The sequence below is a fragment of the Artemia franciscana genome, chromosome 2, assembly GCF_032884065.1.
Source record: "Artemia franciscana chromosome 2, ASM3288406v1, whole genome shotgun sequence".
NCBI lineage: Eukaryota > Metazoa > Arthropoda > Branchiopoda > Anostraca > Artemiidae > Artemia > Artemia franciscana.
Window position 1 is genome coordinate 66,896,550 of NC_088864.1, and position 27,806 is coordinate 66,924,355.

The 27,806-nt window shown below is 33.2% G+C and overlaps 1 protein-coding gene across 2 annotated transcripts in view; it reads left to right on the forward strand.

The window, feature by feature from the left end:
• The window catches only part of LOC136043987 (proto-oncogene tyrosine-protein kinase ROS-like), a 132,671-nt gene that overhangs the window by 57,109 nt on the left and 47,756 nt on the right, over window positions 1-27,806 (forward strand). For both annotated transcript variants that reach the window (XM_065729073.1, XM_065729074.1), the window contains exons 13-21: window positions 1,168-1,365; window positions 3,133-3,322; window positions 7,494-7,781; window positions 11,847-12,016; window positions 14,670-14,873; window positions 18,960-19,136; window positions 21,848-22,007; window positions 23,126-23,281; window positions 25,546-25,738. In XM_065729073.1, coding sequence (XP_065585145.1) covers window positions 1,168-1,365; window positions 3,133-3,322; window positions 7,494-7,781; window positions 11,847-12,016; window positions 14,670-14,873; window positions 18,960-19,136; window positions 21,848-22,007; window positions 23,126-23,281; window positions 25,546-25,738 — 1,736 coding nt within the window. The remainder of the gene's footprint in view (window positions 1-1,167; window positions 1,366-3,132; window positions 3,323-7,493; window positions 7,782-11,846; window positions 12,017-14,669; window positions 14,874-18,959; window positions 19,137-21,847; window positions 22,008-23,125; window positions 23,282-25,545; window positions 25,739-27,806) is intronic.

Genomic DNA, 27,806 nt, shown 5'->3' on the forward strand with positions numbered 1-27,806 from the left:
AGAATAATACGAGATAAAAAACAGCCATGTGATTTCTCTAATTTCTGAAATTTTATTGGATTGATTTTTACCAGGAATTTTGTGTAAGTTTTAGCTTAGTGAATTTAATAAGTAAACCTAAATGTAGAATATGCCACTTAAACTTCTTAATTTACAAAACAAGAAAGAAAAAAGAACCAAGGAATTAAATTATGATGCTTTGAAAATTTATCGTTTAATAAATCCTTCAAAAATTAATACCTATGAACAAGGTTGTAAACAACATTTTTGTTCGGGGGAAGGCGGTTTCGGGGAAGGTTTACAAAAACTTTGAAATAAGCATCCAAATTCTTTTCCTATGTATTTTTGTTACGTTTTTATAAGTCGGACAATATTTCTTTGGGAAGGAGGTGGTCAAACCCCCTACCAAACCCTGGATACGGGCTTGCCTATCAACCAATGAAGTGAAGAAAAATACTTGTCCTCTATTTTCCCTTGTAGAGCCGTTAACACTTTATATTTTTAGTTTTATGGTTTTCAGACTTCCCCCTTCCATTTTTGCCCTTTTTTTCTGTTGCCCTTTTTATATTTTCTTAATTGTTGGTAAAAACTCTGTAAAAAAGTAATCGAAATTATCTCACCTTAACATTAGCTTACCCAAACCTTACCCAAACATTCATCGATAGCCGCAGAAAAATCTTACATTTCTTAGTCAATTTCACTTTGAAATTCTATCCTAATTAATATTTATCCCTCTTTTTCTTTTAAGACAATACTTATGAATCATCTTAATTTTTACATCTTGATTAATTTTTGTTTCGTTTTTTATTCTCGCTTTGTGTTGGTCGCCTCTCTATTTCCTTGCTTTCTCAGTTTAGGATTTTTTGCATTCTTTCTCTTTTTTCTTGGTATTTTTTTCCTATTAGCGATTCCAATGTATTCTTGTTTAGATTCTCTATTTTGTTTGCTTTTTGTCTATTGTGTAATTTAGTGCATTGTTTATTTGTTTTGAGGTCTCCTGTTATTCTATCGTTAAGTCCCTAACAAGCTAAGCTTCTAAGGTCAAGAAACCATTAGTAGAGCTTGTAAGATAATTTTTTAGTCTAAATATATTGGTCGATTGATTAATCCCATCTTCATTTTAACTATTATTCCAAGCTATATTTTGCAAAAAGATTTCTTTTTCAGATGACAAAGAGTAGTTTTCATATCAAGCAAATAATGCCGCTAAATCAGTCTTTGTATCTACTTGGGAATGACTCTCGCTTTTATCTTTGGCAGTTTTCCAAACGCGAACTCAAGACGCTAAATGGAGCCTCTGCAAGTGCTGCTTGCTACGAAAGACTTGCCAGGAAAATCTATTGGTCCTCGACAAAAAGTCATCGTGTAAGTCTCTCTCCAACTTTAGGCATTTTACTCTAAACTTACAAGGGAAAGCCCTCCTAGTCGAGTGGTTCGGGTATTACACTTGAGACCATTTGTCCGTGGGGACAAGGGCTCAAGTCCAGGTTTTGCTGCTTATTTGGTATGAACACAAGTAAGTGGCGTTAATACCTTGTCCAGACCTTGTTATATTTTTATTCGAGTGTTAAAGATCTTTGTCTTTGCATAGTTTTTTTTTGTTACTAGGCAATTTTTTCAGTTAAAATAGTGGTAATTGAAACGACTTCATATTCTTTTAAACAAATAAATTATCAATAAGACTTTTTGATATGAAAATATAGAAAAATGGGTATTAATTTTCAGTAAGAGAGAGAAAAACAAAAACAAAGAAACAAATACTTTCAGCATTAAAAAATAATAGAAGTCAAAATATTTTGGCTTCGTCCCCAAAAGTCTTTAAAATGCCCTAATAGACCTAAAATTCTTAGCTTATGGCAAAAAATTTAGATAGAAGTGAGAAACAAAGTGAAACAGCATAAAAATGCTGCACAAAAATAAAACAAAAGATCACATGAAACGACTTCATATTCTTTTAACGAAAGAAATTATTAATAAGACTTTTTGATTTGAAAATATAGAAGAGTGGGTATTATTTCTCAGTAAGAAAGCGAAAAACGAAAATAAAGCAAACAAGCTTTTAGAATAATAGAAGTCAAAATATTTTGGCTTCGCTCCCAAAAGGCATTAAATAGCCCTAAAAGACCTAAAATTCTTAGCTTAGGGAAAACGTTCAGATAAAAACGAGAAACAAAGTAGAAGAGAATACAAATGCTGTACAAAAACAAAACAAAAAAGCACATATATAAAGTCAATAAGATATTTAAGTTTTCTTTATAATATACTGCACAACGTACTGCACATTGTCCTGCCTTGTTTTTTATGTATATGTATTTTAATATTTCCAAGGATCAATTGAAAAATCATTTAGATTTTTCTATATATTCGCTTTGTTTCAATTGTATTTAGAATGGAAGTGTTGTCTCCACAATTATTTTTAGTATTTAATTCTCTCTCTAAAAATAAAAAAAAACCTTGTTGATTTTTTTTTGTACTGGGAGTTTGAGCAGTGTATTTTTTTTCTAATTTATATAACATTTTTTTTTATTTTTGTGTCCCAAAAATAAATCGAGTTTTCATAACTGTATATTGGTATCTAAGCTGAACCAAATCCTAATCCCACGTGAACATTGAGTCCCTCACGAAAATATTTTGGTGATTTTTGATAGCGCTACCATGTAATTTCTCACAGCCTTATAAGTAATAGAATCATCGAGAATTGAAACTCCGCCCCACCTCAACTTGTTTCCACCATTGTTCAGAATGTGGCCGTGTGATTTACTAGTACTAAGTTGTAGTGATGGTACCTAGTTGTTGCACCCGCGCCTGGAAGTAGTTTGTGTTTGAGATATAAGTATTTGCCATAGTAAAAAAAAATATGATAGAATACTCTAATTACTTACCGAAGATTGTCCTTTTTGGCCAACCGTCTGGGGCTACACAGAAAGCAGGTCGTCCTTGTCTGGGTTGGGAGGATGTCATAAATAAAGATTTAAAGGAAATGGGAACTTCCTGGGAGGGTATAAAGAGGGAGGCTTTAAATAGATTAGGTTGGAGGAGGAGCGTGCGTAGCTGTGTTGGCCTCAGGTGGCTTGGTGCTGCAGTGAGTTATTAGTAGTAGTAGTAGTAGTACTCTAATTAGTATTCTTATAGATATTTCGTACTTCTATTTATACGGAAATTCACGAGGACCTCCCAATATCAGCATTAGCCAGCTCCCTAGCTTGTGATTCAATACATGGAAGACTTTTCTGGTCAACGTCATATTCAGTTGAAGGCTCGAGATTAAATGGAATGGAGAGGAAGTACTACTTTAGGATTGATTTTCTCTCTGGAAAATTGAGTAAGATCAGTTGTATCTTTCATTTATTTATACTCCCGAGAAAGCTTTGTGTGATGCTTTAAACTGGAATAGTGTAAAGAAGAGACGAGGAAAGAAAAAATTAGACGTTATTTACAGGTGTTTGCATGAGAACATCTATGACGTATTACATGGGACGTGTTTTCGTAAGCGAATCACATCACTTCTAATTTTCACGGGGAGGAGAAATAATCCTGCCTTTATAAAACTTGATTGGTTTAAAATCGCCTGAATAAAATTACAAGGAAGGTATATAATTTTTATACATACCATTTGTATATAATAATTAATCAATACAGCATGATTTTTAACGCTCTTCACCGTACAAGTCGGTAAATACAGACAAATACCTATAAGATAAATGTCGCAGATGAGTAATTTTAATTTTCCTAATATGTTCAAAATTGCCTTGGAAACATTTGGAAACGTTCATAAAGATTAAAAGTTCAAATATTAGAAATCAGTAAAAATAAAATAAATTGGCACAAAACAACTTAAGAAGGCCTAGTTTTCTGCTGAATGTATGGCTGTCTTTGGAAATTATCAGACTGATAATATTTTAAATGCCTGTGAACGAAAAGCATTTTCAAGTTTAACTAATTTGTTTTCTTTATTTATTTTGACGATTTAACGAGGCAACAATGATGAAAATATGCAATGAAGATTATATAGTTTTCAAACAACCAAAAGAAAAATCTTAAGAAAACCCTGTTTTCAGGTGTGAATAGACCTAAGATCGGTTTAAAATCTAGTGTGAAAGGGTATCCTGGTAAAAACAAGTAGAATTTAAGTTCCACTCATTGGTGTGTAATACTGTAAGTCAATAAAAAGAAGAAGAATTTTGAGTCACAGGATTTTCTAAGTAATATCTTTGTTTTTCTTCGAGCAGATGAGTCAAAACACAAATTGCTTTTATTGCTGATATTAGTGTAAAACTCTAGAGACACAGATTTACAATTTCTAACTCTAGCCAAAATTGGCGAATGTCGACATTCACTAGGTTAGCTTAGGTCTTTAACCCATTTATGATATTTATAACCAAATTTAGCCTAACCTAAACTAACATACTCTAACCTAACATAACTTTAACTTTTACCATCATAGTTTGTGAAAGATTGAAATATCTGACTCGCAAAGCTAATGGAATCAAAGCAGATAAAAAGAAATCTTGGACATTCACAAGCGAATGTTGATATTAACCAGATTCGAACATTCACGGTCACATATGCATTAAACGCATGCATAAGAAGTTGTCTCTTTGACAATTTTTTCTACATTTTCTATTTTTTTCCCTTTTATGTTGTAATTTTGACAAATACATCTTAAATTATTAAAATGTTTTCTTAAAAGCTAGAGGGGCGAGACAAAATAAGATTTAAGGGTAAGGCACAAAACTAAAGTCCCATATGCCGGTATGCCTTACTAGGATTATGTGTTTTTAATCAGTCGACGTCCAAGCTAAAAGAGTTATTTTCCATTCAGGTGATAGCACTTTTCCGAATTTAACTGAGCAACTCTCTGGCTAGTTTACTTTATCATTTATTTTATTATTATTATTTTGTTTCTATTTACTATTCGAACTTTTAACATCTATAATTTTTGCATAATATGTATAATTTTTAAATATGTATAATATGTATAATTTTAATATTTATAAAACTATGTGGCCAATATTGGCTTTGTCTCTTCTTTAAAAACCAAATTGTTAGCCCCCGGTACGATCCCCTTTCGTATTCACTTTTCTGTGAGATGAAAAATTGTATTTTTTTTCATCTGACCACTATCAACTTTTAGAAAGAGCGCTAGAACATTTAATTTTCAATCAAATGAACATCCTTCCATGTTATTGAGATGGCTTCTTCTCTGCGAAATGGCCGGTTAAAAAAAGGTCCAAATACACGGAAGTCACGTCGCTCTTTACTAAGTCGCCCCAACTGGGGTACTTGATTTCGTGTAGAAAAATAAGTTTTTTTTTTATGTAACTTTTGCATCTTTTCTGCAATTGTTTAAGTAATAAACAGTTTTCATTTAAAAAATGTTACAGTAAGGGCCACTAACTGACATCCAGTATAATCAAGTTCTATAAATGTATTATATTGTAATTTACTCTTTCAGTACATGAAAGAGTTGTCATTGATTATTTGAAATCAGTAAAGCTACATTTAAAATTCATTATAAAAACATCACACAATTTTTATGAAACTAATTTCCCATTTTCTTTTAATCTGTCCCTTATCACTCAGGTAGGACAATTACTAAAAAAATATTGTTCATATGTCAAGTATTAACCTATGATTCCACTGGCTACGTCAATGATGCTGCCAGGGGGAGGCTATTCCCCCTGGGGTGAGTCAAGAAAAATAGTATTGATCATAATTATCATAAATATCTTTGAATAGTTTGATCTCCTCCCCTAAATACAAACTAAACCATAGTTAGACAATTGAAGCCCTAAATATAATTGAACCCTAGCATAATGATTATAAAATACATTTGAATTGTTTGTCACCTCCCCTAAATACAAATTGAACCCCAGTAAAAGAGGAGTTTTTTAATATACGATCTTTGCTTAGGAACTTAAAAATAATTCCGATCTCTATTTTTAGTAGCTAAAAGATAGATGAATTATAGGAAAAGATGAGATATTACTCGGCAGGTTTCAAAATATAGTTTTTTAGGGGGGGGGGAATGCCTTAAGATTTGAAGAGATGTAAAGGGGAAGGAAGTTGTGAGTCATTGGTGCTACTGCTCTGATTTTAATTGGTTTAGAACGATGATTGTGATTTGGTAATATTTTCAAAGCACAAATGATGCTTTCTAAACATTTTTTCGAATATGACACTTACCGTGGCTATTTTTTGATTTCTTTGAAACTATGTAATAGCTAACATAAGACACTAGAAAAATAAAAAAACAATTTATGCAAAACTAAAATCACAACCGTAATTTTCGGAAGAATATTTCATAAGATTGCTTTTTAAATTTGATTTAAATATAAATATAAATTGGGATTACAAGTCTTTTCTTTTGCTATCGAATCTTGAATGACAAGAAAAACAAAGAACAAAAAAAAAAATCCCATTTCTGATTTTTGCCGAAAAACGAAGCCTGTAACTGCAAATAAAACGCAAGTTCTTAATTTAAGTATAGCTTCAACATTTTCAAAGTGACTATTAAACATTGTTTAAAATCCATTTCTATCTCGATTATTTGATTTTCTGGCCTGACTCTTTACTGTCAATGGCTGCCAAAATGGCTTCTGATTAAAATCCTCCTAACCTTCTTATTAAAGTTCTTGGTCTTACCCTCGATATCGTATAGCCAATAAATGTGGATACATTTTAATGGCTGTCAGTTTCTTATATATGTAATGACTATTTTTCTAGGGATATTTCTATATTATATTTCATTATAGATTCTATTATACAAATAAATATAAATATAACATTAAATGGGATATATTTAATGACTGTTAAATTTTGCTTAAATGTCTTTCCAGACTTTCTGCTGGTTTAAAACATAGGTTTAAAATTTTGTCTCTTATTGTCGCATTTAATTTAATCCTGTTTCATATGGCTATTAAATATGGCAAGTCGCTTAATAGGGCTATTGAATTTTTTTTTTTTTTTAGTTTCATTCCCAACTCTCTTGTATTAAGTTTCTATTCTTTGTATCGATTTCGTATGGTTTTTTAATGTGACCATTATTTATTCTAGCTATTAAATTTCGTTTTAAATTCTACCCCTGACTCTCTGATTTATGTTGCTGGTCTTATCTTAGATTTAATGTGGCTGATAAATATATTTTTACGTGTAGACAATGGTCTGTGTAGCGCAGGCACCAATCCCTTGATTATTCTCTGTAATGCGTGGTTGGCGGCAAACTATCCGACGCTTTCTGTGTCCCCCTCCAGATTTTTTCAAATACCAGGTAGAAGCTGCATTGACACTGCCTAAGCTTTCAGAGTCTCAACGCTGAACCCTGCAAACTAAATAATCAACGACACTAGGCACCCCTAAGCTTACGGACAAGATTGCAGGTCCAGCGCTTGCCCCTCAGATAATAAAATTTATTTTAATTTGAATAAATAAGACCATTATTCATTTGAGTATTAATTTTTTTTTTAATTCTGTCTCTAACTCTCTTATTTAAGTTGCTAGTCTTACCCTTGATGAGAAGAACGAAGTGCTTTACTGGGCCGTCCGAAGCTTTTCCAGCATGTCATTATACTGGTATGATCTTAAAAACGAACAGATGAGCTCAACAGCTGTCGGTAAATTTCCTTTTAGCAATTCGTTAACATATATGGATGATCGAATCCTTTGGATTGGAAATAGCACACTATATATTGTGGATCGGAATGGAAGTAATTTAGCTACTAGTATGTTCTCAGACCAGGATGTTACAGCAATTTCAGTCTCTGGAGCTGAGTTACAAACGAGTATGCTTTTTCTAGTTCTTTAATTTTAATTATGAAAAACAGTTTATCCCCTAGCCTATTGGTTTTATTATTTCAAGTGTAGCCTACTCTGCTTTCCAGAAAGTATATCGTAGGCTCAGTAGCAAAGGTGAAATAGTCTAGATAATTCGTCCTGACCTTGATTTTACTGATGACGTCAAGAAATAGAAAAGAAATTTCAAGAAATTCTTAGGTGAGAATTCTTTAAGAAGTTCTTTCGAAGATTAGGATCGACATTGAACAAGTTCCAAACAGAATTGATTTGGGAATATTAACCATAAATTCATATGAAGTCGAACTTCGTTTTGTCAGCTAGGGCTTAATTCGTGTAATGAAAAATATTCGTTATACGGACGAATATTCGGTTTGCTTCCGTTCTGGTTTAAAATTGAGAATATTGCTTCTTCGTCTTTCAAAATTATCTTTAAGATAAATAAATAAATTTTTTCTGTTATGTACCGGTAAAATGCCCCATTGATACCCTTCTTAAGATAAGATTTCAAAGCTAGGCTTTTTTCGAGATATTCCTTAGGAGAACGTCGTGAATTTCACTTTTGATCGCACACCCCAACTGAAATTGTCCTAATGACACCATTCGGTCATTTTCTCTTGGCAGCATTACTTTTACAAGAACTTGGCGTCTTTTTAGTTTGATTGTCTTTTGCTGCTTTTATTATTTCCCCAACTCAAACGCCGAACAGGGACAGCAACTCAATAGCAACTGTATAATAATAATGACTCCCCTCCACTCCTCAATTTTTGAATAACGGTATTTTTTTAGTAGATCATGCTAATGATATGAAAATAAATTCCCTTTTAATTCTCTTAACTTAAAAAATAGATAATAAGAAATATCATTTACCAAAAATAGTCCTAGCCTCAATTTGATTTTCACAAATCTACATACTTTCTATAGCGCATCAGTCCCTTTCCCCTTTTAGGGGGAAGTCATCCTTTTGTAATTAATAAAACTTTTTATTTAATTACTATCATACTTTTTCTGTTTCTGAATTCTCTTATAGGCCAATTTCCAATGATGCCCTTTTCGATTTTGGATTAATAGTAATTTATTCCTCACACCTCTCGATACAAAATTTCCACATAACTGCCACCTTATTAAAAGAAAAATGTTATGGCAGGGCGATAACATTGATATTGAAGTCTACCACTTTCAATCCTAATTTAAACGAAATGCTTCCTTGAAGAAAAAAGAAAACCTTTCTAAGGGCAAACTATACATTACCATTAAATTGAAAAAAAAATAGTAGAACATAAATAAATGTACTTGAGAATGGTAAAATGTTCCAAGCTAAATTATTCCGTAAACACGAAATACATAAAACTGTATCTTCATATTACAAACACAAAGCCAAGCCTTTTTCTCTACCAAGCCAAAACACTGGTATGATAGAATAAAAAATACTCAAGGGAAAGCCCAAAACAGTATTTATCTCCATCTCCAGGAAGAGCCCTTAGATACAGCCAATGACCTATCTCTCTTCTATAGTACAAAGTCTCCATCATCCCTCAGTAGGCCTAGTTACTCCTTATTGTTTGACCTCTATCAGCCTCCCCATTATTTTTCTCTTAGACAGGAACACCAAAATTAAAAACATTAAAAAATGTGTAGTACTTGCCCTTTAGAAATCCTGATGGTCTAAAGCCTTTAATCTTAGATAGAATTACCTCTACAGGTAAGTTCTCAAGTTTTAGGAAATTGGGTGCTTCTGTCCCTGTGAAAAGAAAGCTATTAAACAAGATTTTGATGGTGGCCGATCCGTTCTACTTCCTCCTGTTTTCTCTAAATTATATGAAAGCCTTTTAGTTGAGAGGTGGAAAGTAAAGATAATCCGAAACATTGACCATAAGCAATTCGGAAAATTATGCTCTACACCCGATACCCATTATCTTGTTCGCCTTATGGACACAATCAAGAACGTATACAAAATTTTTCTTATGGGGGGGGGGGCTCACGGCAGGAAACTTGGAAACATATTTTGATGTAATTAACCAGGATCCATTGGTAGAAACACCATTAAATGAATTTCAAGCTGCTTTCTATTTGATTAAAATAATTACAAAGTTCTTTGGAGCACTAGTTGTCAAATGTCTAAAATTATACTCTGATCCTCTCTCAGTCCAAAAAAGCGACCCTCAAGAAACCCTGTTAGGTACAGTTTTATTCATTGCAATGATTAACTATTTTGGATTTTCTTTCTTGGAACGATGTAAATTTGCCGGTGATCGAACCTTCTTATAAACATGTTTGTTGGGCCCTGACCCTTATTATTTATTCGATAAATGTCATTTTTTCTTCTGTATATAATCTGAAAATTCCTCGTTTTCGCTTTAATAAATTTATCATGCCACAGTATGATATTAAACGCTACTGGATTGTTAATATGGTTAAAGTCGTTATATTCAATTTACCTTTTCCCTGATTAGTCGGCGGCCTCCTGCCCGATGAAGAGGCGCTCCACTTGTTTTGTGTCTACTTGACTTTAGTTTAGTTATTAACGAGTTCATGCTAAGCTTCTCTTGAGATTATGTTTAACTTGTGGTCTATGAGACAATCTGGTAAATAAAAGTAAGTCATTTTTCTTATCCCGCTCTGTTGGTAATTCCTTAACCTGTTTTAGTTAGGGGAGGGAGTTTTAGGTGAGTTCTTTGCCTACCAAACTACGACAATCAATCTCGATAGATGTTCGCCCCACAGTGCTCAACGATGTTAAAACAAATTAAAAAATAGCCCAATGTGCGTCCTAGAACTTACATCTGATTAAACTGTTACTAATGGTATCCTTTAAATTCAATAACAATTAATATAATCATAACTCCCCCTCTCTGACTCGTTTTATTGCCCCATAATGCGAGGTAGTATTTCGAAACTACTGGATGTTACCATCTCAAGTGATTTAAAATGGGACTATCATATTGATGGTATTTTAAAACGATCGAATAACAAAGATTCCCTCATGAAACTCCCTTGAAAATTTAAATATCCTTAAATATTGAGTACGCCTCTCCTGTCGATTAGATTCTACATATCTAATGGATTGTCAAACAAAATAGAAGTAGTAATAGATGTAGTAATAGATTCCTTACGTTTTGCACAAACTGCCCTCAATAACCCCTGGACACATTCACTTTTCTCTAGTCAGTTAACCCCTCCCCACCTTTGGCCTCGCCTATCGTGCTCTGGTTCAACAAAATTCTCATTTTTACCATCATAAACAATCTACAGAAAGATATGGAAGAATTTTCAACTAAAGTGCGCATTTGTTATGTTAAGTAAGTGAGTCTCCCCCCTTTCCTGTTTTTAATACTCATTTTGCAATGTTTATTTTGATTTTTTTTATTTCTTTTTTGTTGTATTTTTTACTAAATTGGGGTTTTATTTTGTTCGTAATAAAAATAATAAGAAATTGTTTTGATATTTCATTTGGGTTCAATCCGCTACAAATTCTGAGGTCTTAAATGGTTTTTATCCTATTTGCCTTTATCCTCTTATCCTACAACATTTTTGACATAAACAGTTTTTATATTTGTTTCTTTGTTGCTCATTGACTGTGAAGTACGAATTCAGCCCTTCTTGGTGTGTAATTGCCAATTTCAAAAATAAATATTATTTAAGAGAGTTCCTACAATGTTATTTGTAAAAAGAGTAGGCTGCATGGGCTGAGAACTGTCGATGCATCAACAAGTGATGGCAGCTTGACTGCTGAAACAAGAAAAATATTTAGTCTCAATTTTATTAATATGGAAAACTAAAATAAGATATCTTTGTTATAAGAGCAATAAAAGATCTTTTTTGTAGTATATTTATTTGAAATTGGGAGACTTTTATTTGTCAAAAATGTCAAATGTCAAGATTTAAAATTCAAAAATAGCGGCGAAAATTCAAAATTTAAATGTCAAAATTTTAAATGTCAAACAAGTGACTTTATTCATTAAATAGCTCCGTAGATTATAGCTTTTCGTTAAGCAGCTTCATAAGAATGCATTTACCACCCCTTATTCCATAACATTCCTTTTTTTTTATTATAGATTTCAACGTTTTACCTAAACCTGTTTTGCCATCTTCAGTTTCATTGCAATATATAGATGGCTATCTATCATCTATTGCCTGGTCTCATGATGAAACTAACGACTACCCCAATGAAGTTGATATTTCTTATGAAGTTAAAGTTAGTAATGGGACTGACACATTTTATCAAGTAAGCATTTTCAGATCCTTATATATTTAATATGCCCATGATATCGTAGGTCATTCAAATTTGCATTTGTAATAGGTATATGTCGTGGGTTTACTAAGATGCAATCCTTGGGATGGGGGGAAGAGGTGTAGCTTATATTGTTATCGTAGTTATGGGATCCAAACACAAAAAAACTGCATTTTTAGGCCACCATTTTCCTGTTTTTCAAGGAAAAGTTATAATAGTAATTGCCAGCTCATTATGTGCAAAGTCGACGCGTGTTTATTGTTCCAACTGTCCCTGACAATCTTGTGGTTCAAAATTGGAAGAGGTGTAGCTTATATTGTTATCGTAGTTATGGGGTCCAAACACAAAGAAACTGCATTTTTAGGCCACCATTTTCCTGTTTTTCAAGGAAAATTTATAATAGTAATTGCCAGCTCATTATGTGCAAAGTCGACGCGTGTTTATTGTTCCAACTGTCCCTGACAATCTTGTGGTTCAAAATTGGAAGAGGTGTAGCTTATATTGTTATCGTAGTTATGGGGTCCAAACACAAAGAAACTGCATTTTTAGGCCACCATTTTCCTGTTTTTCAAGGAAAAGTTAAAATAGTAATTGCCAGCTCATGTGCAAACTCGACGCGTGTTTATTGTTCCAACTGTCCCTGACAATCTTGTGGTTCAAAATTGAACTCATCAAATCTGATGGAGATTAATGAAAAATGACAATAAATAAAATCCCAAAATACATATGAGACAGTAGCCCTACAGTTGATTCAACAGCAGGATGTTCATCATATGTATGTAGTTCAAATCCCAAAATACATATGAGACAGTAGCCCTACAGTTGATTCAACAGCAGGATGTTCATCATATGTATGTAGTTCAAATCCCAAAATACATATGAGACAGTAGCCCTACAGTTGATTCAACAGCAGGATGTTCATCATATGTATGTAGTTCAAATCCCAAAATACATATGAGACAGTAGCCCTACAGTTGATTCAATCGCAGGATGTTCATCATATGTATGTAGTTCAAATCCCAAAATACATATGAGACAGTAGCCCTACGGTTGATTCAACAGCAGGATGTTCATCATATGTATGTAGTTCAAATCCCAAAATGCATATGAGACAGTAGCCCTACAGTTGATTCAACAGCAGGATGTTCATCATATGTATGTAGTTCAAATCCCAAAATACATATGAGACAGTAGCCCTACAGTTGATTCAACAGCAGGATGTTCATCATATGTATGTAGTTCAAATCCCAAAATACATATGAGACAGTAGCCCTACAGTTGATTCAACAGCAGGATGTTCATCATATGTATGTAGTTCAAATCCCAAAATACATATGAGACAGTAGCCCTACAGTTGATTCAACAGCAGGATGTTCATCATATGTATGTAGTTCAAATCCCAAAATACATATGAGACAGTAGCCCTACAGTTGATTCAACAGCAGGATGTTCATCATATGTATGTAGTTCAAATCCCAAAATACATATGAGACAGTAGCCCTACAGTTGATTCAACAGCAGGATGTTCATCATATGTATTTAGTTCAAAGCCTGTTTGTAGTAGGGATTGTAGTTTGACTTTTAAGTTAATCCTGATTCCTTTGTGTCAATAAAAGGAGAAACAAATAATAAAAGGCTGACGTAAGTGCTTTTCTTTTTTTGAAACTTTTATGAAAAAGTTTTCTTGTAAGGGCAGTTAATTAAAAGAAACATTCGATGGCCTTAGGATAGTTTCAGTTTATTTTTAATTTATGTATATATAACTAAAAAAAGAACATCTAGAAATTCAGTGTCAATAAAAATGATGTTTCGAAGATCATCCCTTGTCAAGATATGGGGACTTACGAATGAGAAATTTTTTGACTGTTAATCTTCTTTCCTAAATGAAAACCTTCGAAGCAGGGCCGAATCCAGGATTTTTCTTCCCGGGGGGGGGGGGGGGTCGCAAATTTATTTTTTAGGGTTTGTTACAGAAAAACTTAAAAAACACACAATATGTTTATTTATATTCAATTTTGTTACGTGTTTTACGAGCCGGAAATATTTTTTTGGGAGAGGGGGGGGGCGAGGGCTTTTTTTATTGTTTTTATTGCTCATGTTCTTTATTGCGTAGTTTTTTTCAGAAATGGCTGTGGTATCTTGTGTTGCTCTTAAGTTACTTGTGCATTAAGCGTACATATCAAACATAACTCTCCATTAGCTAGAGCTGTAATGCTGTTGTAACTATAAGTATTTTTAAAGATCTTGCTCATCCTAATTCAGTTTTACATAGCGATAATATAAGATAATAATAACATAGCGATAATTTTACAATAATCTGATTTATGCAACGCATGACATCAAATAAGAAATTGCTTATATGATGACACAGGAAATGCTTATATGATGTACTAGCATAGTACGTGACGTCATTTGCAAAAACCAAAATTAAGACTCTTAGCAAATTTTCTCAGACTTCTGACCTATCTAGATTTTAATTTCTGCATTAAATTTTAAGTTCTTTTATATAGTTGAAAGTTTGTTGCATCAGATAGACTAGATTGTTCTTATCTATTTGACTTTAATCGTTTTTGCAAGTTACTTATAATGGTTCTAAATAATCAGATATTCTGTAAACGTCGCTCTGGCTTCATTGTTTGTTTTCCAGGTTGTTAATGACGCAATCTTAGAGGTTCCAAATACAATCACCTTTAAACCATATTCAATTTGTATTGTTACAATTAAACCCTTTACATATTGGAGTGAAGGGGATCTTGTCACTGTGACCCTTAGAATGAGAGAAGCAGCACCTTCTATGGTTTATGGTTGTCGAGCGTTTTATCAGCCCGCTCCAGTATTTTCTGAATCAGAGGTAAGACGACCTGTCGTTTTACTGTCTTATTATAGTCTTAATAAGTCATTGGTCATAGGTTAATATGGTATCTTCATCAGGTGCTTATGAAATCGAATATCTTGTGTACATTTTCCTTCCACGAACTAAAGGATTATAACTATGAAAATTTAGACGGCTTGTAAAATGTTGCTGCTCAAAAAATTCTACTTTAGTTTAATCAAAAAAGCATCTTTGCTGTTTGTATTATTTCACATGTGATGTTATAAGTTAAATCAACTTTTTTGAACAGGGTGTACTTAATCTTTGGGAGTAAGAGGGTTCAATTCATGAAAAACTATTTCATTGAAAACAAGAAGTGAAAAGATTTTTTTTTTCTACTATCAGGCCCCCCAATCCTCCTGGGTGCTAAATTTTTTCTTGTTTTCGAAATGAATTTTTTTTCTTTTTTCTTTAATTTGATTAAATTAAAGTAAAGATCTTCGGGAGTAAGAGCGTTCAATTCATGAAAATTCATTGAAAAAAAGAAGTGAAAAGAGAATTTTTTTCACCTACCAGGCACCTAATCATGCTGGGTGCATTCTAGAAAGTTGTGCTCATTAACCAACGGTAGATTACCATAAAAATGGAAAATCTATTGAAAGGAATTTTCCAATAATATAAAGACATGCAGAAAGTTTATATTCTCCTTCTTCAAAAAAATCAGGGGTGCCCCCCTTGGGTTAGCTTGGGCTGACAGTCAGGAAAATGAGTTTTTGAAATATGGTGGTTTTGAAGTTAGAGATAAATTACTGAATACCATGAATATGATTTTGCGAAAAAAGGAAAGCACGTAGCGATTTAAGCGCAGTGATTGTGGAGGACTAGCTTGGTTTCTGTAGGATGCAAAATATTTGGGTGGCATTTCTTAATCTTGGGTGTACTGTAAATAAAGTTCAAAGAGAGGAACCATGCAGTTTTACGAAGGAGAGAAGATGTGTCAACCAAATTTTCACTCTTAAATTGTTCCATCAGACCCTTTTCGTCCTTAGATGTATAGACTATGAGCAAGCATTTGGATAAGCCAATAGAACAGCTTTAGCAATTGTCATATCATTTGTCATATCAATTGTCATGGCATTTGGACAAGTCAATAGAACAGCTTTAGCAATTGTCATATTGTCATGTCATATTTACTATACCAGGTAAATACATTAAAGTCGTTAGTGCTATGTACAAGAATAGTATTGCTGTGGTTAAACTAGAAAATGTGGTTAGCAGCTTACTACTACTACTACTACTAATAACTCACTGCAGCACCAAACCGCCTGAGGCCAACACAGCTGCGCACGCTCCTCCTCCAACCTAATCTATTTAAAGCCTCCCTCTTTATACCCTCCCAGGAAGTTCCCATTTCCTTTAAATCTTTATTTATGACTTCCTCCCAACCCAGACAAGGACGACCTGCTTTCCGTGTAGCCCCAGACGGTTGGCCAAAAAGGACAATCTTCGGTAATCTGTAGAACGTATCCTTCATCCGTAGAACGTGGCCTGGCCATCTCAACCTTTCTTTCATTATAGCCCCAGAAAGCGGGATTGAACCACACTTTTCGTACAACCTACTATTTGAAATACGGTCAGTCAGCCGGGTACCCAGAACAATCCGTAGGCAATTTCTCTGGAAAACATCTAGTAAATTTTCATCTGCTTTTCGGAGTGCCCATGCTTCAGAGCCATATTTGACCACTGTCATCACTGTAGCTTCCAATATTCTAATCTTGGTTTGTAGGCTTATCTTTCTATTCTTCCAAACTTTTTTTAACTGTGAAAAAACACCCTGAGCTTTAGCTATTCTACTTTTAACATCTTCACTGATCCCACCATCTTTACTAATAATACTACCAAGGTAACTGAAGCTCCCAACCTGATCAATCTTTTCGTTACCTAATGTCACCTGTGTTGTTAACGTTGTTTGTAAACGTTGTAAACAAACAACGTTAGCAGCTTGTTTCGTATTAAATCTGGAGTTAAGCAGGGTTGCATTTTATTTATACTTATATGGATCATTTTTACGTAATATGTTCTAAGGAGCACAGCAAAGGTTATGGAAGAACAATGAATCAAATGGGAAAGTAAAACTTCTAGATTGCTCTCCTTTGATTATGCTAATGATCTGAACGTCCTAGATGAAAATGTAAGAAAAATGATTGATTTTGTGCATGTTTTGAGAGCTAAGGGCTAGTTCTCAGGACTAGAGTAGGGATACATTCAGGTACCCGTCTGACAATCTCTGTGGATGAGGGTTGCCAAAAATATTCCTTTTTCAGTCAACCGTCTAGGGCCAAACAAAAAGCAGATCGTATCTAAATGGAGTGGGAGGAGGTCGTCAGGATGGATTTAAGGCAAATTGGAACTACTTGGGAGGTTTTTAAGAGGAAATTCTTATATAGGCTGGAGTGGAAAAGGAGTATGTGTAGCCGTGTGGACCTCTTATGGCTCGATGACGTAGGGATTTTTATTAGTAATAGTAATTGTGGGAAAAGTAAATTCATCCTTTGAATTTAGTTTTTTCAGTCTTTTTCAACACTTATTTAACTACTTGTTTTTTTCGCAACTATATATATATATAAATATATATATATATATATATATATATATATATATATATATATATATATATATATATATATATATATATATATATATATGTATATATATAAAACATAATACGTTTTTAGTAAAGCGCCAATGATCCAGTAGATTTTAGAATTCTACAGTGAGAGAAGGAGGCGATACCCAAACTCTTGTTTGTAGTGATTTTTGTTTGTTTCAAGCTTCATTTGCATATTCATCTTAAGTTCCACTCGTTTTAAAATTTATTTATTCATTTATATTAGTATCTATTGTATGGTTGTTTGCACGTATTGTTTATTCATTTACGTTTTGTGTTTCATTTATGCTTCAATAGCAAGATATTTTTTTTCGTTTTAAGCTTTATTTTTATATTCAATTTAAGCATCAATTTAAGTTGTATTTATTCATTTATATTAATATACTAGCATTTATATATATATATATATATATATATATATATATATATATATATATATATATATATATATATATATATATATATATATATATATATAAAACATAATACGTTTTTAGTAAAGCGCCAATGACCCAGTAGATTTTAGAATTCTACAGTGAAAGAAGGAGGCGATACCCAAACTCTTGTTTGTAATGATTTTTGTTTGTTTCAAGCCTCATTTGCATATTCATCTTAAGTTCCACTCGTTTTAAAATTTATTTATTCATTTATATTAGTATCTATTGTATGGTTGTTTGCACGTATTGTTTATTCATTTACGTTTTGTGTTTCATTTATGCTTCAATAGCTAGATATTTTTTTTCGTTTTAAGCTTTATTTTTATATTCAATTTAAGCATCAATCTAAGTTGTATTTATTCATTTATATTAGTGCTTGTTGTATGTTTTTTTTTGCTATGATTGTTTATTTAATTTCTGTTTGTTTTGATTTTCATTTGCTCTTTAATAGTAATTTCTGGTTGTTTTGAGTTTTAATCTTAATTAGGTGTTTGTATCTGCTGATCTTAAGTTTAATATGCCCTTTACTTTTCTTTGAAAAACTTCTTTTTTTAAGTTTTTTTTTTAAATTAATACGGAGAAAAGGTCTTCAGTATTTTTACTAAAACAAAAGTCAATGGTAGTGTTTTTCCAGGTAATTATTGATTTTTTACAGAGTGGGAGACCTTTTTTGTTATCAGAACTTACCATTAGGACTAGTATTGGAATATTTTTGCCTTGAAAGTACAGGGACATGATTTTTTTTTTTTTTTTTTTTTAGATTTGTGTCTTTTTCTTTTTTTCTTTTTTTTTATGGTCCCGGTAAAGGTTTTTTAAGGTTCTATATGAATTCTTGAAGGATATTAGGTAAGGCTAATATATAAATCATACACTCATTTTCATTGTTGGGACCAACCATTTTAAGATAAATATCTTTTTATCTATTTATATTTTAAAATTTTCTTTATTTTAGTTTTATTCATTATGATTAAGGACGAACACAACCAAACAGTACCAAACAGTAACCAAAAACTATTTTAGGCTGGGAACGAAGTGGTCCTGCGCTGGGATCCACCCCGGGAGCCAAATGGTATCCTTATCTCATATGAAGTGGAGCAGCAGGATGCGATCACAGGAGAAATTGTTTTCCACCATGTACAAGATCAAACTGAATTGAGACTAAAATATTCCCATGGATTGTATAATTCTTCCTTCATTGTAAGTATCAAATAGTTCGTGGTAACGAACAGTAAGTAAGGAACGACCCGGCTCAATAGTAACTGAAACTCTACAAAACAGAATTTTGATACCAATAGATATATAACAAGAATCATATTTTTATGTTGATTTCACATATATAAGTTTCATTAAGTTTAGTCTTAACCATCAAAAGTTACGAGCCTGAGAAAATTTGTTTGATTTTCAAAAACAGGAAGAAACACCGCCTAAAAGTCATAAAATTAAGATCAGAACACCATCAGATCTAGTGTATCAAAGAACCCCACTGTAGAGGTTTCAAGCTCCTATCTGCAAAAATGTGAAATTTTGTATTTTTTGCCAGAGGATGCGTGTTTGTTTTTTTTTCCCAGGGGTGATCGTATCGACCCAGTGGGCTCCGAACATCGCAAGAGGACTCATTCCAACGGAATTTAAAAGTTCTAGTGCCCTTTTTAAGTGACCAAAATTGGAGGGCAACTAGGCCCCCTCCCACGCCAATTTTTTCCCAAAATCTTCCTACCAAAATTCTTAGATAGCTATTTTGTTCAGCATAGTTGAAAGACTCAATATCTTTGTCTTTGGAGATAACATGACCCCCCCCCCACGTCCCCTGGGAAAAGGTATTTAATTTATAAAATTTGCCCATTGTTTATTTATAAGATTTATTATTTGGAAATATGCATACATTTTTCAGGCGGGGAGGGGAGGACAAATTTTCTGCTTGGGGATCCGGGGTAGATATTTCCGTGGGGAGGGGGATTTTTCCGTGGAGGTGGAGCTAGATATCCTGGCTTTATTTGAAAAACGATCAGAAATCAAATAAAAAAAATTTCAACTGAAAGTAAGGAGTAACATTGAAACATTTAAGTAACATTGAAACGAAAAGAAATTATTAAGTTTATGAGGGGGGGGGGCTTCCCCCACTTCAGCAGCTTGCTCTTTACGCTGAAGTTTAAGTTTTGTCCCAATTCTTTAAAAACGACTCCTGAAACACTAGGGTCGTTTAATTGGAACAACTATTAACTTTATTTAAAGTGCCGAAAACTTTAGCGTAAAGAGCGAGGTGTTGAGGAGGGACAACCCCCTTACATACTTTATAATTTATGTTGGTTCACAAAAGGTAAAAATTAAGTGGTGTTTTGGGAAAAACCCTCGTATCCTATTCATTAACCTTTTGTATTTCCTAACGATCATTCCTTTATTACTTACTTTGAGCTCATCGGTGTCGTAAGTCAATATAAATGTTACCAGGGAGCAATTGTCGCATTTTGGTGGCTATTGCTATCTTAGTACCGAGTTCACTCTTGTTTGTATAGCTTTCTTAAATATTGCAATTTAAACCTAATTTTATACATTAGTAGACATATTATTTTATGTTGAATGAATTCTAATTTTTTTTTGTCAATGTTTATTTTTATTCGTGAAATAAAATATTCCTTCCTTCTTTATAAATCCATCCAGGGGAAAGAGAAAAAAGTTCGACAGTTTAGGAAACTTTATTTTAATTCCACTACCATAAGGTCGCACTGTTTCAAATGTTTGGTACTTTAGAAAATTCATCATTGTTCGCACTTTTCCGTAAACTTTTCCAGAAATTAAATTTTTACCTCAAACTGTAACTTTAACTATTACTTTAAGCTTTCTATTTGAATTTTTGTCTCCATGTCTAAATGGTGCATGACATTTTCTTTTTTTGTATATTTATGTGCCTTTGCGTTTCTAAGGGGTTCATTCGCGTAATTTATGTTTCATAATTTAGAAAAACTTAGCAAAAGTTGCATAAATTGGTAAAAATGCCTTTGTGTTTCTTGAGGGTTTGTTCGTGTAATTTATTTCTCATAAATCGGCAAAAAATTAGCAAAAGTTGCATAAATTGATACAAGCGCCTTTGTGCTTCTTGAGGGTGTAATTTATTTTTCGTTAATTGGCAAAAAGTTAGCAAAAGCTGCATAAATTGGTACAAGTGCCTTTGTGTTTCTTGAGGGTTTATTTGTGTAATTTATGTTTCATTTGCTTTTTGCCATGCCATAATTTATGCTATGCAGCATAACTCATGCTCTAAACTTATGCTGTTTGACAGAATATACCTCAAAAATCTAGATTCCCTGGACTCCTATAATTTATGATAATATCTCCACTTCAGAAATTAGCTCAGGAAATACTGGTGACTAGTGACTTTTGAAACTTTCGACTCAGAACGTTGTCAGAAGCTTTTTGAAGCACTCTACTCAGAACCTTCCATACTGTAGGGATAAATACAGTTACCTAATATCTCCGCTCGAAAATAAATATGTCAACCTTCAGGAACAAACTCATGAACAGTGGTGACTTATGAAAACTATCCTCTCAGAATGTACTCAGAAACTCATCCCTCCTTTCTTATTGGTAAAAAAAAGGTCATGGATATTTATTTCAGATCTGTGCCGTAAACAGTATACGCTGTAAACTCCCTTTTTCATTGGTAAAGGAAAGTCACGGATAATTTTTTCTGGATCTATGCACTAAACGGTGGTGGTAAAGGGAGCCCACGCGTTTGTACATTAGCTTCTTATCTATTAATCCTCCCTTTTTAATTCGTAAAAAAAAGTCGCGAATAATTTATTCAGATCTATGCCGTAAAAGGTGGCTACTAATCTAGTAAAGGCTAGCTACTAATCTAGTGATTCTCCGTTTCTCATTGGTAAAACTAAGTCACGTACAACTTTTTTCAGATCATTGCTGTAAACGGTGGGGGTAAGAGTAGTCCACATGTTTGCACTTTAAATTCCAACCCACCTATCCTACCATTATCTCTGGTGGCTGTTGAAGGTTCTCTCTTGCTTCTAGATGTCGATGCAGCAAAATCCCATACTACGAAATACAATAGTAAGGGTAAGAAACTATATCTTTTATATATCAAGCTTTCTAGGTTTACATTATTTCTCTCATGTCAGTTTTATCCAAACCTAACTAAAAATTCTAATATGTAATTTAACTTTGATTCGGTCATTTTTTTTCTTGAATTTTTATGTTGAAGCAAAAGTTAAGATACCTTGGGTATATTTTATTTTTGCAAATTAATGTATAAATTTTTTTCTTGAAATAAACCAACTTTAGTGGTATTTTCCTTTTCTAAATTCCATTTAGTGCCAAAAATTGGATAAGACTGGGAACGTTTCGGAGACTACGTTTTTCAAATACTGTTTCAAGGCAATGTTGTAAAACTTAGCTTGAGTCCACGCTAATCCAAAAGCCTTTCTATTATGAAACGTTAGGAATAAAAAATATTATTTTTCAGTTATATCTATGTTTTTTTGTTAATTATGTGTTTGTATATACATGAATATATATATATATATATATATATATATAGTGACGGGAGCCCGGCAGCGAAGCTGCTGGGCCCTGGCACTCGGCACGCGGCATGTTCTGTATATGCAGTTCCACATAAAATTTTCTGCAGTTCCACAAAAAATTTGACCTACCTTCTAGCGCTCAAACACGTGTACGCCTCTGTGAAACTTATGCCCAATTATGTAATTTTCCGTCATTTGTACTTTCCATAGAATTCCAGCAAATTTTCTCCAAAAAATAAAATAGTAAACGAACTTTTCAGACAAAATCTTATGCTTCCAAGCTGGATTGAATTTTCACTTTTACATAACCTCCGGAAAAAATAAGAACGAAATGTAAAGTGACCCTAGCTAGTTTATCCATAAACTAGGTTCTGACACGAGTCGACTTCCAATTTGACATCTGATATTTGCGTCGCTCGAAGAAAGAAATATCTCATAAAATATCTACAATATACCTCACAATGTACTCTCGAAGAAATATTGACACTGTATCTCATACTCTCTCATGACTTGGAGAACGAGTTGGGACTTTCCGAAAAAAAAATTCCTGGGCATAAGTAATGACATAGGTATGACATTCGATTTTGACTTAATTCATTTGAACTGGATGCCTTAGAATTTAAAGTGAGCTAAATTTTTTTTTTTTTTTTTTAGATGCTTCAGTTTTGGTTCGAGTGCCAGTTTTCCTTAAGCCGACAGCCATTTCGTATATTGCGGAAGAGAGGTTAGCTATGTGGACTAACGAGCATCAGGAGCTTTGGGCAGCTGACCTTGTGAGCAAGAATAAAACCAAATTGACTCAGTTAGATGGTAATGTATAACGTTGTGGTAAATAATTTTTTAAAAGACGCGAGGGTTGCTCAAAAGGTAATTTAAGGTTCTATTTGAAACAAAAATAGAAAAGGGGCACTTCTTATTATATGCATTTAGAAGCTGCAATCTCAACCAAAATTAAGATATTCCCATTTCAGGTTGAGAAACTGTCGCAACGACTAGCTATGTTTTCAGTAACGTTTTTTGGTTAAACTTGCATTCCCCCTTTCCTCAGTTTGAGTCCTGCTATAAAATCAAGGCAATCGTTTTATTCGTGAATTTATACAAACAATACAGTTTGTAGGATCGGTATACATTGTTGCACTTGAAAAACAAACAAAATGTTCGGAAATGTCTGGAAATAATGTGGTGGCAATTTTTTCAGGAAGGGGCCGATTGCCACTTTTGGATGAGCATTGGGTGGACTAGTGCATAAACAGAGTAGAATGGCACTGCTCATCCCTCTCGCCTTTCAGGCAAAGCACATTGGCCTAATTCTCAAGGGGTAGGATTTTATTAAAAATAGTACCTAGGAGCTAGTGACAAGTTAAGAAGTCGGAATGTTTTGACAAATTTCTTAATTTAAAAGAGGAAAAATGTTTCTGAAGTATCAAGAGCCGCTTGATTCTTGGTAAGTTTTCGTTTTTAGATGCTTAGAATTTGATAGTCAGATGCTTCGACAGTCTTAAAGTGAATATAATCAAAAGTATCATATTTTTCTCGGTTTTTTGCATTTTTAAATCGTGAATTACCTTCTCAACAGTTGCTGTGTGTGAAATGACTGAATTCATTCATTTATTTGAAAACTAAATGGTAGTTATGGTAAAATAAATAACTAATATAAATTGTAATGTAATGAATAAAAAGCGGAATAGGTTCGTTTAGACTTTGGTCTGGCCATGACTGTGGAATGTGCCTGGAACTTGGTTCCTGCTGAGATCTGCCAGTCACAAACTCTTGGTTTCTTTAAGAGACAGATTAAAAGTTTTTAATTAAGAGTATATATTAAATAAGTTTTAGTTGTCTTAGTATTTTTTTATATTGTTGGGTTTCTGCTTCGCTAGTGTTGTATCCTCGATGATGTAGAATATTTTTAATTTATTTTGAATTTTCGGGTGATAGGAGGGTTGCCGTTTCGTGAGGGCTGTCGGTGGGTTGATTTGTTTTCCTTTTAAGTTTATATTTAGGTACTGTTTAGTGTGTATATGCCAAGTTGTAATATTATTTATTTATTGTAAGTCTTTTCCCATATGAAAGGCCATTGAGCCCTTTGGGATATTGTTTTTGTTATTGTTCATTTATGCAAATAAATGGAATTTGAACTTGAGTTCGGTAAAACAAAACCATTGGGAATATTTTCTGAGGTAGTTTCGCAAGTTTATTTTGAAAAAAAAAGTTTTATCATATTTCTTGTTTCAATTTTCAAGTGTTTAATTTGTTCAATTTGTCCAAGTTTGAAACTGAAATTGTTTAATTAGAATGAAATTGTTTAATTTGCGTTTAGAAAAGTTCTTCTGTCCTGACCAAGTCCCAGTACATACTTCAAGCGTTAAAAAAACTAAAGGTTTGAGAGAATTTCGGTTGGGAATTGCTAAAAAATCCATCATACATCCTGGATCTATACCCATTTGACCTTCCTTTATTCCCAAGCTTAAGACAGTCAAAAAGCGATCATTTTAATACCACTGATGAAACAAAACACACAGCAAAAGTATTTCTCTCAAAAACGGTATCTAGATTGATTCTAAAACGCTCTGAAATGATGAAAGCGCCGGCTATAGAGGAGCACGAAGGTTATGTTGAAAAGTTGAATAATTAGCTGTAGTTGAAAAAAAACCATGAAAAATAAAATATTCTGCATTTTTAGAGAGCTCTTTGTGAAGTAAGGCAATTTTTGTTTTGTTTTCTTAGGAAATACCTTATGCTCCTTAAGAAGACAATACCTTCAGTATGATCTAGGAAATGGGATGAGTATGAAACGTAAAATGAATAGAAAATGAATTTAAAATATAGTATAAAACTCTTAATAAGATATAATATATAGAAAGACAGTTGTGATTAAATTACAAGATAAATAAGAGATTTTGTATAATAAGATGTAATAAGAGCTTCAAAGTAAGGGGTCAAAGTTGAGAAAGAGTAAGTATATTTTTAGGTCTCGCTAGAATGTTGATTACGCTTATGACCTTCATTTCACTACTGTCTTTCTTAATTATTATGAATTTTCTTTTGCACAAATAAACTGCCCTTTTCTATTTTAGAAGAATGTATTGGAATGGCCGTTGATTGGATTAGTAGAATCCTTTATTGGATCGAGTACAACTCAATAAGTAAAACTTCAACAGTTAGAAAGATGGACCTGACAGCAAAAGATTCGATAGGGCACGAACTAACCCAATTTGTAGCCAAAATCAACAGAAAAATTGATGACATCCATGTAGATCCCTTTTCAGGGTGAGTTCTTGTCTTGTGATTTAAGTAATAAAAAATTTTAGCGTAAAGTACGAGGATTTGAGGAGGGCGCTGCCCCTTTCATATACGGAATAATTTATGTTCGTTTTAATGTTGCTTCTTACTTCCGGTTGAAATAACTTATTTTTATTTAATTCCTCATCGTTTTTCAAGTAATGCCGAGAAATCCATTATACACCATATGGTAGCGACACTGCCATGATATTTCTTTTCAGGGTGGGGGGAGCTGGCAGCCCTCTCATATACGGGTAAATAATTTCTGTTTGGTTAAGTTTCATTGTGGCTCCTTACTACCAGTTGATTTTTTTATTTAATTATTTCAAATTTTTCAAATAATGCCAGGAAACACCCTCCCCGTGGCGTAAAATTTATCCTGGAAAGTTCATCCTCAAAATCTGTCTTGTTTTTTTCTATAATTAGCAATGGCTTGATGCATACAACTATTCAATTTTAATTCAAGATCAACGGTCATCAAAATCAATTGTCTGTGTTCTTTTTTTTTCAATTTTTGCTCTATTTGAAATTTTGGACTGCTCCAAAGTCAATTTCTGCATACGTTTCTTATTACAAGGTTGAACTTCTGCCGGAATAATCTATCTCCGTTTTAATGTTGCTTCATACTTTCGGTTGAAAAACTTATTTTATTTTATTTAATTTCTCATTGTTTTTCAAATGATGACGGGAAATCCATTTATATACCACATGGTAGCGATACTGCCATTATGATTTTTTCAGGGTGGGGAGATCTGGCAGCCATCCTCATATACGGCGTAATTTCTGTTTGTTTTAAGTTTCATTGTGGCTCCTTACTACCAGTTGATTTTTTTATTTAATTCTTGACAAATTTTTCAAGTAATGCCTGGAAATCCTCTCCCCATGGTGTAAAATTTATCCTGGGATGTTCTCCCTCAAAATTTCTTTCTTATAGAAACTCTTATTGTGGATAATCCATCCCTGCAAAATCCTACCCTAAATATCCTAACAAAAATCTCACCTCGACATCACTCAAATTTTGGTGGTTAATCGTAATTTCTTGGCATATTTGGAAAAATAGCATTGGTTAAGAATTACCATAATGTGCCTTAGTGAAGACAGGTTCTCCATATAATTATATAGAAGGCACAAAATACTGATCGTACCTTACGCTTGATCTTAATCAGGGTAGTTCAGACGAAACAATACTCTTTGGCGGAAAAAATAGCAGAACCACTTATTATTGAAACTGTACAACCAACTAAGTTTACAAATAACTTTTTTGGCCCGAACATTGAGAGATAAAAGCAACCAACAATTACGTAGCATCAGAACTACGTCAATCATACCGGCAAATAGAAAGAACGAGGCTGATTCCAAAAATGTCCCCTGGCAATAAAAATTTAACTGCACTTTTTGTGCTTTGATACGAGCTCCTAAAAAAAATCGTTCCCTATCACTTAAGTAAAGTGTAATATAACAAGAATCCATACAGAAATTGTAAAACGGATTTAACCAACCTATCTAACATCTTAAGCTAGGGGAGAGGGTTTATATCTTAGTTTTACGAACACTGTCAAATAGTAGAAGGTTGGAGCTGAACTGGACGTGGGTTGAGCTAAACACCCTCAATTACTTAGACATCATTTGGTGAAAATTTTCTAACTAATTTGTAAGAGCGTCATCTTACCTTGATGTCTCAGGGACGAATCCCTAATTTGGTTGATTGATCCTTTCAAAAGTTAAACTGCAAAAACTGTTTTAGATAGGCCAATTTTTTTCTGGCACCTTGCACATCGTTGTGTTAAGCTGTAAACATAATACCAGGAATTTTCCCGCCTGTTTCTTTAAATTCTTTTGTCATTCTAGAATCGCACAAAGTTGCGCTATTTACCTTTTCTTGAATGCTCTTTTTCCAGATGGATTTTTCAGTCAGATTGTTAATCTGGACATTTTTTTTCGAGTTGAACCGGACGGTGTCTGGGGCTACCCTACATGGGCAAGAGTAGATAATTGTTTTATTTCTTTGCTTATGACAATGTGTCTAATTTTAAATGATTTTGGTCTTACATCTCAA